This window comes from Cetorhinus maximus, chromosome 3 (assembly GCF_964194155.1).
Source record: "Cetorhinus maximus chromosome 3, sCetMax3.hap1.1, whole genome shotgun sequence".
NCBI classification, from domain to species: Eukaryota; Metazoa; Chordata; class Chondrichthyes; order Lamniformes; family Cetorhinidae; genus Cetorhinus; species Cetorhinus maximus.
Window position 1 is genome coordinate 10,181,924 of NC_135881.1, and position 12,272 is coordinate 10,194,195.

A 12,272-nucleotide genomic window follows, 5' to 3' on the forward strand; every position below is an offset into this window, starting at 1 on the left:
CACAACCCTCAGAGAAAAAATTGCTCCTCATCTCTGTCTTAAATGAGTAACCCCTTATTTTTAAACAGTGACCACTAGTTCTAGATTCTCCCACAAGAGGAAACATCCTCTCCACATCCACCCTGTCAAAGCCCCCTCAGGATCTTAAAGGTTTCAATCAAGTCGCCTCTTACTTGTCTAAATTCCAGTGGATACAAGCCTAAACTGTCCACCTTTTCCTCATAAGGCAACCCACCCATTCCTGGTATTGGTCTGGTAAACCTTCTCTGAACTGCTAACGCATTTACATCTTTCTTTAAATAAAGAGACCAGTACTGTACACAATACTCCAGATACGGTCTCACCAATGCCCTGTACAACTGAAGCATAACCTCCCTATTTTTGTAATCAATTCCCCTCTCAATAAATGATAACATTCTATTAGCTTTCCTGATTACCTGTTGTATCTGCATACTAACCTTTTGTGATTCATGCACTAAGACACCCAGATCCCTTTGAATCTAAGAGCTCCTCAATCTTTCATCATTTAGATAATAAGGTTTTTATTCTTCCTGCCAAAATGAACAATTTCAGATTTGCCCATATTATACTCTGCCAGGTTTTTGCCCACTCACTTAACCTATCTATGTCACTTTGTAGCCTCCTTACGTCCTCTTCATGGTTTACTTCCCTACCTATCTTTGTGTCGTCAGCAAATTTAGCAACCGTTCCTTCGATCCCTTCATCCAAGTCATTTATATAAATTGTAAAAAGTTGAGGCCTCAGCACTGATCCCTGTCACTCATCACATCCTGCTACCCAGAAAAAGACCCATTTGTGCCAACTCTCTGTTTCTGGTAGCCAGCCAATCTTCTATCCATGCCAATATGTTACCCCCTACACCATGAGCTTTTATTTTCTGCAATAACCTTTTATCAAATGCCTTCTGGAAATCTAAGTATAGTACATCTACCAATTCCCCTGTATCCACAGCACCTGTGACTCCTTCAAAGAACTCCAATAAATTGGTTAAACATGATTTTCCTTTCATAAAACCATGTTGACTGCTTGATTGCCTTAAATTTTTCTAAGTGCCCTGCTATTACATCTTTAATAATAACTTTTAACATTTTCCCTATGACAGATGTTAGGCTAATTGGCCTATAATTTTCTGCTTTCTATCTCCCTCACTTTTTGAATAAAGGAGTTATATTTGCTATTTTCCAATCTAATAGAACCTTCCCCAAATCTAGGGAACTTTGGAAAATTAAAACCAGCGCATCAAGCATCTCACTAGCCACTTCTTTCAAAAGCTTAGGGTGAAGTCCATCCGGACCTGGAGACTTTTCAGCCAGCAGCCCCAACAATTTGCTCAATACCGCTTCCCTGGTGATTGTAATTTTCCTGAGTTCCTCCCTCCCTTCTATTTCCTGATTTACATCTATTTCCGGGATGTTACTTGTGTCCTCTATAGTGAAGAATGAAGCAAAATACCTGTTTAAATTCATCAGCCATCTCCCTTCTTTCCATTATCAATTCCCCAATACTCACTATCACTCTTTATATTACTAACTAGCTTTCCCTCTAATTTTTCCTTCCTTATTATTTTTTTGTCATTCTTTGCTGTTCTTTATGTTCTGTCCAATCTTCTGACCTGCCACCTGCCTTTGCGTAATTATATGCTTTTTCTTTAAGTTTGATACTGTCTTTAACTTTTTTACACAGATGTTGGGCCCTCCCCTTGGGATTTTTCTTCCTCATTGGAATGTATATATTCTGTGTACTCTGAAATATCCCTTTAAACGTCTGCCACTGAACTTCTATTGACATATCCCTTAACCGCATTTGCCAGTTCACTCTAGCTAACTCTGCTTTCATGCCCTCATAATTGCCCTTATTTAAGTTTAAAATGCTAGTCTTGGACGTGCTCAATTCTCCTTCAAAATGAATGTAAAATTCAATCATATTATGATCGCTGCTACCTAGGGGTGCTTCACAATAAGGTTATCGATTAATCCTATTTCATTCAATACCAGGTCTAGTATAGCCTGCAGAACATGCTGTTCTAAGAAACTATCCTGAAAACATTCTATGAACTCCTCATCTATGCTACCTTTGCCCATCTGATTTTTCCAGTCCATAAGTAGATGGAAATCCCCCGGGATTATTGCTGTACCTTTCTGGCAAGCTCCCATTATCTCATCTTTTATACTCTGTCCAACCATGTAGTTACAATTAGGGGACCTGTACATCACTCCCACAAGTGACTTCTTACCTTTATCATTCCTCATCTCAACCAAAACAACTTCTACATCCTGGTTTCCTGAATTTAGGTCATTCCCCTCTCATGTGCTTATACCATTATTAATTAACAGAGCTATCCCTCCACCTTTTCCTAACTTCCTGTCCTTTCTAAATGTCACATATCCTTCAATATTCAGGTCCCAATCTACATCATCATGTAGTCTGGTCTCTGTAATGGCTATCAGATCGTACATATTTATTTGTATTTGCACTATCAGTTCATCTGTTTTGTTTCAAATGCTATGTGTTTAGATACAGAGCCTTTAGTTTTGTCCTTTTATTATTTTTGTAGCGTCTGGCCTTATCTGATGATTTACCCTTAGATTTGTATTCTCTGTCCCTTCCTGTCACAGTCTGTTTATCATTTCCCATATTAATACCTGTCTCTCTTGCCTTATCTCTACTCTTTGGTTTACCACAGCTTCCCAAATTTGATCCCTTGACCCCACTATTCAGTTTAAAACCCTCTCTACATCCTTAGTTAGGTGGCTTGTGAGGAAACCAGCCGCAGCACAGTTCAGGTGTAGACCATCCCAACGGTACATATCCCACTTTCCCCCGATACTGGTGCCAATACCCTACAAACCAGAACCCACTTCTCCCATACCAGTCTTTCAGCCGCACATTTATTTCTTGAATCATATTTGTCCTGTGCCAATTTGCACGTGGCTCAGATAATAATCCAGAAATGATTACCTTTGAGATTCTGCTTAATTTGGTGCCTTGCTTGTCATACTGATTATGTAGAGCCTCCTTCCTCATCCTGCCCATGTTGTTGGTACCTAAATGGACTCCAACCACTGAATCCTCCTCCTCCCACTGCAAGTTCCTCTCCATCCCTGAGCAGATGTTCCGACCCCTGGCACCGGGCAGGCAACAAAGCCATCTGGACTCTTGCTCTTTGCTACAGAGAACAGTATCAATCCCCCTTAATATACTGTCCCCTACTACCACTACATTCGTTTTTGCTCCCCCCACTTGGATGACTTCCTGTACCACAGTGCCATGGTCAGTTTGTTCATCCATCCTGCAGCCCTCACTCTCATCCAAACAAGCTGAGAAAACCTCAAATCTATTGGACAATTGCAGACACTCACACTCCTGCCCTCTGCATCCCCTTACCTGCTTCACTCGCAGTCACACCCTCCTGTCCCTGGCCACTGACCAAATCAGAAGACCCTATCCTAAGCGGTGTGACTGCCTCCTGGTATAAAGCATCCAGGTAACTTTCCCCCTCCTGATGTGTCACAGAGTCTGCAGCTCAGCCTCCAGCTCAATGACTCTGAGCTGAAGTTCCTCAAGCCACAAACACTTACTGCAGGCGTGTTTGCCCTGGATCACAATGTTATCCAGGAGCTCCCACATGCTGCAGCCTTGACACATCACCTGTCCTGCCATCCTTAATGTGTTTAAAATAATTACATTAATCACTTATTTATGTTGCTTTCTTATATATTTTATTAACTTTACCACCAAATAATGTACTATTTTAAACCTTAGGGATAGAATAGAACTTACCAGATACCATTAGCTCCTTTCCCTGTAGTAGAACAAGAACCCATTTCTATGGGGATAGAAAGAGGAAATGAACAACTCTTTCTCCCAACTCCCATCTCACTAAACTCCAAGTCTTCACTCAGTTAGTCAGCTGCACTCCATTTACCAAGGCTGTACTAAAGAACCCTGAACTTATAGTAAGCTGAACTGGGGCTACAGTAACCAGATTCAACCAGTTAGCTCATCAACTACTCAGCTCCTACAGCTGAGAATGAGTTTACCCTAAACTGCAAGAAAGAACTTAGCCTGCTTACACAGTACTTTCCAGTTACTGCTAATTACAGACTAGAGTAGATTTTAAGAACAAAATTAACACTTAAAACACCCCTCTCACCAGACTCCTAGCCTTCACTCAGTTAGTGGCTGCACTCCGTTTGTAATGGAGAGAGAGAGATTGCCTATCAGATGACAAAATTTCTGGACTTGGGAATACACAAGATATCCTTCCTGTTAGCTAACACGACTCAAAACCAGATTCCTCAGATCAATAGACACAGGGAGCCAGGATTCCTGTGGAGCATCCCACTAACCAAATGTTTCTCTCTAATCAACATCACTTAGTGTCTGATGAGCCCTGCCCAGGCCAACCACAAGAAACTCCAACACCCTTGAGCACCTAATGCTTCATCAGCAGTCAGACCTTACACACACCCATATGCACCTTATCCCCACCCCGGTTAAACCTGATATACATCCCGTGTCTAATGGTTTTCTGTTCCTCTTTGATAGGTGTTGCTATTAGCACGTATGCTAAGTACTGCTACCGTAAACTGCAGAAATCGGCTCTGACTGGAGCGAAGAAGGTAACTGAGTTTCTCACTTTTTTTCGCAGTATAAATTGTGCTGATGTTTTAATATGAGTATCTAACTGTGCTTGTTCATTTGTACTGCCCTTCACTAGCCCAAAATGCTAAAGGGAAAGCTCCCAATGTTTTGGGAGCAATGACACTGTGAGGGAGAGGGGATGGGAGACAAGAACACTTGTGTTGAAACGTATTGGTTGTTGAGCTAGGATTGATAACCAGGATAAGAAAGTGATTGGTTCGATGAGGATTGGATCAAAGGATCCAATTATTCAATCCAGCTGGGTGTAAGAGCTGAGCTACCACCGCTGGAGATCATAACACAAGAGATTTGGCTGGGGATGAGCTACAAACATGGCATACGTACAAACTTACAGAGCCTAACAATGCAGAACTGGTTTAACATCAGTGGAAGTTATAACACGAGGGAACTGGCTAGGGACTTTTGAGGAGCCTATATTAACATCGATTGGGATACATTTACTAAAGTGGAGTGCTTCGGCATTGCCGTGATCTTTGTCTGTTAATTCAGGCCCTATGAGAAAGGCTGGAAGACCATGGTTACCTATGTCACTCGGCATGGCACTTAGATGATCACGATGAGAAAGTGCCTTGGCTCACCTAATTACTCTCTGACTGACAGTTCAAGTAAAATTAGAAATTTCAGCAGAGTGATTTAGTTGAGGTAATGATGAATATGTACCTAGAACTTCATGAACTTTACATATATTGTCTTTTCTTGAATGGGTTCTGCTGTGGTGCCATTCCAGGAGCACTGGGCACACTCCAGAATCTTACTGAAGTGGCCTTTCCGCACACATAAAGCTAGACAACATGACTGCGGAGGACGTCACAGGCAAGCCGCCTTCTTTCTTCACTGGTGTCCAGCCACATATTATCCCTGATTTTAATCTAACTCGCCCAGTGGAAACAGGTCAGATGCTCATTCTACAACCCATTAGAGGTTTAAGGGTAAAATTATGAAGACAGGTTACATAGACTAGGCTTGTATTCCCTCGAGTGCAGTGATTAAGGGGTGGCTTAATCGAAAAGCAGAATACTGCGGATGCTGGAAATCTGAAATAAAAACAGAAAATGCTGGAAATATTCAGCAGGGTATGGCAGCATCTGTGGAGAGAAACAGATTTAGTTGGGGTGTTTAAGATGATTAAGAAGGATTTCATTGTGTAGATAGAGACAAACTATTTCCCCTGCTGGGGGAGACCAGAACAAGGGGGTTTAATCTTAAAATTAAATTCAAGCTGCTCAGGTACGATGTCCAAAACTGATTCTTCAGACAAAGGATAGTGGAAATCTGGAACTCTCAAATTTCACAATTGAGATTAATATTTTTATTCAGAAAGGGTATTAAAAGATATGGAATCAAGGCAGATAGATGCAGTTAATATTCAGATGAACCATTATCTAATTGAATGGTGCAACAGATTTGAGGCGATTGAATGGCCTTTCTCTTGTCCCTATGTCACGAGATTTTACTCCGTGGAAGTCCGTTTCCCCCTCAGTGGCTCCAGTTAAAATATCCAATGGGTGAGAGGGGTCACTAATCGGCACCAGGATTCAGACGAATTGTAGCGTGGCGACCACCACCTCAGCTATGAGCTACTAGTTCATTGCACAGTAGGGGATCGAAGCCCAAGGCCTGCTGGTGCAAATGACTCAGTTAAACTAAACTGCCTTAAAGGCAGCTGTGGTGCATGCTCGAGAGGGCAGATGATTTACTCCTGCTCCTATTTGTTATTTTTATGGGAGAGACATTTTTTTTAATGTTTAAGCAAAAGCACTGAATCTGAACTGTCTGCAAATTAGAAACAAATGTGAGCATGCAGCTCCAGAGGATTCTAGCTGGCTATTGAAATCAATGTAAGGTTACCATCTCCTACAGCAGACGTTAATCCTGCCATCCTTCATTCCACCTTTTGACTGCTAATTTGTCTCACATCAAACAAGAGAAAATGATTGTAAACCCTTTTCTTCCCGGTCTTTAATCTGTGTCCGTTAAGGTTCGCTTTAATGAAGAACAAATGTCCCTTTCAACAGAAATGTTTTATTGAGCATGAGAGTGCGCTCTGCACCTCTGGTGTGTAATTGCCTTATCAAAGCAGAAAGAGAAATTAAATTAGACGCAACTTTGCATAATCAGTCTCGGCCAGATTTAAGAGTGAATAGATAAACAGCTTCACAGGAGACTAACTTCTTACTTTCTAAAGGACCTTAAAACATTAAATAAAACAATAATTGCCTTTCTCTTTTTACTCATTCATGGGGTGTGGGCATCGCTGGCTGGGCCAGCATTTATTGTGCATCCCTAGTTGCCCTTGAAAAGGTGGTGGTGAGCTGCCTTCTTGAACCACTGCAGTCCATGTCATGTAGGTACACCCACAGTGCTGTTAGGGAGGGAGTTCCAGGATTTTGACCCAGTGACAGTGAAGGAGCAGTGACATATTTCCAAGTCAGGCTGGTGAGTGGCTTGGAGGGGAGCTTCCTGGTGGTGATGCTCCCATGTGTCTGCTGCCCTTGTCCTTCTAGATGGTAGCAGTCGTGGGTTTGTAAGGTGCTACCGAAGGAGCCTTAGTGAGGTCCTGCTGTCATCTTGTAGATGGTACACACTGCTGCCACTGTGTGTCAGTGGTGGAGGGAGTGAATGTTTGTGGATGTGGTGCCAATCAAGCAGGCTGCTTTGTCCTGGACGGTGTCAAATGAGTGTTGTGGGAGCTGCACTCATGGAGACATGTGGAGAGTATTCCATCACACTCCTGACTTGTGCCTTGTAGATGATGGACAGGCTTTGGGGGAGTCAGGAGATGAGTTACTCGTTGCAGGATTCCTAGCCTCTAACCTGCTTTTGTAGTCACAGTATTTATATGGTCCGTCTAGTTCCATTTCTGATCAATGATAACCCCCAGGATGTTGATAGTGGGGCGGTTCAGCAATGGTAACGCCATTGAATGTCAAGGGGTGATGGTTAGATTCCCTCTTGTTGGAGATGGTAATTGCTAGCACTTGTGTGGCATGAAGAGGCAGGGAGGGTTCTGGAAAGGGGATACGTAGGCTTACAAAGCAAAAGGATATGGCAGTCTTGCAGGGCAGCTATTTACGTAATGATACCCAGAGTGTGACAGGAAGGGACAGAGTGTACAAACATAAAAGAACAGCAGCAAACAGGGTCAAAGGGGGAAAAAATGGTTAAAAGGCAAAATTAATGGCCCTTTACTTAAATGCACATAGTATTCAGAACAAAATAATGAATTAACGGCACAAATAGAGGTTAATGGGCACAATCTTATAGCCATTACAGAGACGTAGTTACAAGGAGATCAAAACTGGGACCTAAATATTCAGGAGTATGTGACTTTTCGAAAGGACAGGCAGGAAGGAAAGGGTGGTGGGGTAGCTTTGTTAGTAAGAGATGGAATAAGTACGATAGCAAAAATTGATCTTGGATCGAAAGATGTAGAATCCATATGGGTGGAGGTAAGAAATAACATGGGGAAGAAGACACTGGTGGGAGTAGTCTATAGGTCCCCCGACAGTAGCTATACTGTAGGACAGCGAATACATCAGGAGATAATGAGGGCATGTAAAAAAAGCAGGACATTAATCATGGGTGACTTTAATCTTCATGTAGATTGGGAAATTCAAATTGGCAGAGGTAGACAAGAGCGAGAATTCATAGTGTCCTGTTTTTCTGGGTACAGGGCATACCTGGGCAATTTTCCACATTGCCAAGTAGATGCCAGTGTTGTAGCTGTACAGTTGCAACACTTAATTATAACACCTCTGGGTCTTGTTAGCTCAACTGCAGTCTGCCTTTACTAATCAAACCATTTCTTAAGCGATTTGCCCTTTTGAGGCTATATATATGATCCAATCACTAATTGCCCAAAGAAGCTGGTGGTGGGGCCTCTCCGTGAACTGGTTCATTCTGTGTGCTGAAGGTACTCACAGAATGGTGTTTTGTCAGAAATTCATAGGATTACAGTCCAGAAACAGGCCATTCAGCCCAACCAGTCTATGCCGGTGTTTATGCTCCACTCGAGCTTTTTCCCATCTGTTCTCATCTAAATCAACCATCATAATCATCTACTCCCTTCACCATCATATACTTGTCTAGTTTTCCCTTAAATGCATCCATATGATTTGCTTTGACCACATCCTATGGCAGCGAGTTCCACATTCTCCGTATTCTTTGGGGTTTTTTTTATTATTTCCTGGGATGTTGCCCATCCCCATCTGTCCTAGAATTGAGTGGCTTGCTCGGCCATTTTGGAGGGCATTTCAGAGTCAAACACATTGCTGTGGGTCTGGAGTCACATGTAGGTCAAACCAGGTAAGGATGGCAGATGTCCTTCCCTAAAAAGGGCATTAGTGAACCAGATGGGTTTTTACAACTATCGATGATAGTTTCATAGTCACCATTACTGAGACTAGATTTATTTATTTTTTAATTAATTGAATTTAAATTCCACCAGCTGCCATGGTGGGATTTGAACCCATATCCCCTTTGACAGAAAAAATTCCCCTCATCTCTGTCATAAATGGGCCACCCCTTATTTTTAAACAGTGGCTTCTAGTTCTAGATTCTCCCACAAGAGGAAACATCCTTTCCACATCCACTGTGCTAAGAACCTTCAGGATCTTATAATGTTTCAAACAAGTTACCTCTTACTCTTGTAAGAGTCTTGTAAACTCCGGCGGATACAAGCCTAGCCTGTCCAACCTTTCCTCATAAGCCAACCTTCCCATTCCAGGTATTAGCCCAGCAAACGTTCTCTGAACTGCTTCCACTGCATTTACATCCTTCCTTAAATAAGTACTTTACACAGTACTCCAGATGTGCTCTCACCAATGTCCTGTACAACTGAAGCATAACCTCTCCATTCTTTTGTATTCAATTCCCCTCACAATAAATGATAACATTCTATTAGCTTTCTTAATTATTTGCTGTCCGTGCATACCACACCTTGAGTGCTGTAAGCAGTTATGGGAACCAAAACTTAGAAAGGTTGTGTTGGTCTTGGAAGGAGTCCAGTGTAAACTAGAATAATGCCTGGACTCTAAGGGTCAAAATACAGGGAGAGATTAAATGAACAAGGGTTGTATTATCTGGAATTTAGAATGGTAAAGAGTGATTTGATTGAAGTCGTCAAGATAATAAGGGGAACAGATGAGGTAGATTGAGAGAAACTAAAATGGAGCCAGCTCTTTCAAAAGTGTAATTAGGAAACACTTCTTCACACAAAGGGTGGTAGACGTTAAAAACTCTCTTCCGCAAATGGCAATTAATGCTAGAGAAATTGTGAATATTAAAATTTTGATTGATAGATTTTTGTTAGCCAAAGGTATGAAGCGATATGGGGCAAAGGTGAGTAAATGGAATTAGGTCACAGATCAGCCTGATCTCATTGAGTGGCAGAACAGACTCAAGGAGCTAAATGGCTCCCACCTGAAAGCAGAATATCGCGGATGCTGGAAATCTGAAAAATAAACAAAAATTGCTGGTAAAACTCAGGTCTGGCTGCATCTGTGGAGAGAGAAACAGAGTTAAAGCTTCAAGTCTGCATGACTCTTCTTCAGTGCTAAAGAGAAGTTGAAATGTGATGGATTTTATACTGTTTAAGGGGGGGGTGGCCCTGACAGATGGCCCTGTGGGTTCGAGGGAGGAGGTTGGGGAAAAATGGATTTTAAAAAAATAAATAAAAAATGAAAATAAAAAGTAAAATTTTAAAAATGGATTAAAAAGGGAGGTAAAAATGGAGGAGAAAATTCATGGTCTGAAGTTTTTGAACTCAATGTTAAGTCCGGAAGCTGTAAAGTGCCTAATCAGAAGATGAGGTGCTGTTCCTACAGTTTGCGTTGGGCTTCACTGGAACGTTGCAGCAGGCCAAGGACGGACATGTGGGCATGAGAGCAGGATGGTGTTTTGAAATGGCAAGCGACAGGAAGGTCTGGGTCATGCTTGCAGACTGAGCAAAGCGATCACCCAGTCTGTATTTAGTCTCCCCAATGTAGGGGAGACCACACTGGGAGCAGAGAATGCAAGACCAAATTGAAGGAGTGCAAGTGAAGCACTGCTTCACCTGAAAGGAGTGTTTTAGGCCTTGGACGGTGAGGAAGAGGAGGTAAAGGGACAGGCTTTGCACCTTCTACGATTGCATGGGAGGGTGCCGTGGGAAGGGGATAAGGAGGAGTGATGGAGGAGTGGACCAGGATGTCACGGAGGGAACGGTCCCTACACAATGCTGAGGGTGGGGGGATGGGGGGGTGGTGGGGGATGGTGAGGGGAAGATGTATTTGGTGGTGGCGTCATGCTGGAGTTGGCGGAAATGGTGGAGGATGATCCTTTGAATGCCAAGGCTGGTGGGGTGAAAAGCAAGGACTAGGAGGACCCTATCATGGTTCTGGGAGGGAGGGGAAGGGGTGAAGGCCGAGATGCGGGAAATGGATTGGACATGGCTGAGGGTCCTGTCAACCACAGTGGGGTGAGAACCCTCGGTTAAGGAAGAAGGAAGACATGTCAGAAGCACCGTTTTGGAAAGTGGCATCATCGGAACAGATGCGACGGAGGCAGAGGAACTGAGAGAATGAGATGGAGTTCTTACAGGAAGCAGGGTGTGAGGAGTGCAGTCGAGGTAGCTGTGGGAGTCGGTGGGCTGTAATGAATATTGGTAGACAGTCTATCACCAGAAATTGAGACAGAGAGGTCAAGGAAGGGAAGGGAAGTGCCGGAGATAGACCATGTAAAGGTGAGAGAGGGGTGGAAATTGGAAGCAAAATCGATAAATTTTCCCAGGTCTAGATGAGAAGGAAGTGGCACTGAAGCAGTCATCGATGTACCGAAAGGAGTTGTGGGAGGGGGCCTGATTAGGATTGGAACAAGGAATGTTCCACATAGCCCACAAAAAGACAGGCATAACTGGGGCCCATGAGGTACTTATAGCCACACCTTTTATCTGGAGGAAGTGAGGCAAGTTAAAGGAGAAATTGTTCAGTGCCCTTCTCTTGGCACCTTCCCATGCAATCGCAGAAGGTGCACGCCTGCCCCTTTACCTCCACCCTCCTCGCCATCAAAGGCCCCAAACACTCCTTTCAGGTGAAGCAGTGCATCACTTGCAACTCTTTCAATTTGGCCTACTGTATTCGCTGCTGCCAATGCGGTCTCCTCTACGTTCAGGAGACTAAACACAGACTGGGTGACCACTTTGCAGGACACTTTCGTTCAGTTTGCAAGCATTACCCAGACCTCCCTGTCGCTTGCCATTTCAACACTCCACCCTGCTCTCATGCCCACATGTCCGTCCTTGGCCTGCTGCAATGTTCCAGCGAAGCCCAACGCAAACTGGAGGAACAGCACCTCATCTTCCGATTAAGTCTTCCAGATTTAATATTGAGTTCAACAACTTCAGACCATGACCTCTCTCCTCCATCTTTACCCCTTTTTTTTTAATTCAATTGTTTTTCTGTTTAAATTTTACTTTTTAGCTTCATTTTTTATTTCTTTCTTTCTTTTTAATCCTTTTCCCCCGCCACCAGCATCCGCCCCCCCCCCCCCCCCCCCCCCCCACCCCCCCGCCACCCCAAACCACCCTCACAGGGCCATCTGTCACTTGT

The 12,272-nt window shown here is 43.3% G+C and overlaps 1 protein-coding gene across 3 annotated transcripts in view; it reads left to right on the forward strand.

The window, feature by feature from the left end:
- arhgap39 (Rho GTPase activating protein 39) overlaps positions 1-12,272 on the forward strand; it is a 519,668-nt gene that overhangs the window by 401,422 nt on the left and 105,974 nt on the right. For all 3 annotated transcript variants that reach the window (XM_078536328.1, XM_078536320.1, XM_078536324.1), the window contains one exon: positions 4,570-4,643. In XM_078536328.1, the coding sequence (XP_078392454.1) occupies positions 4,570-4,643 (74 nt within the window). The remainder of the gene's footprint in view (positions 1-4,569; positions 4,644-12,272) is intronic.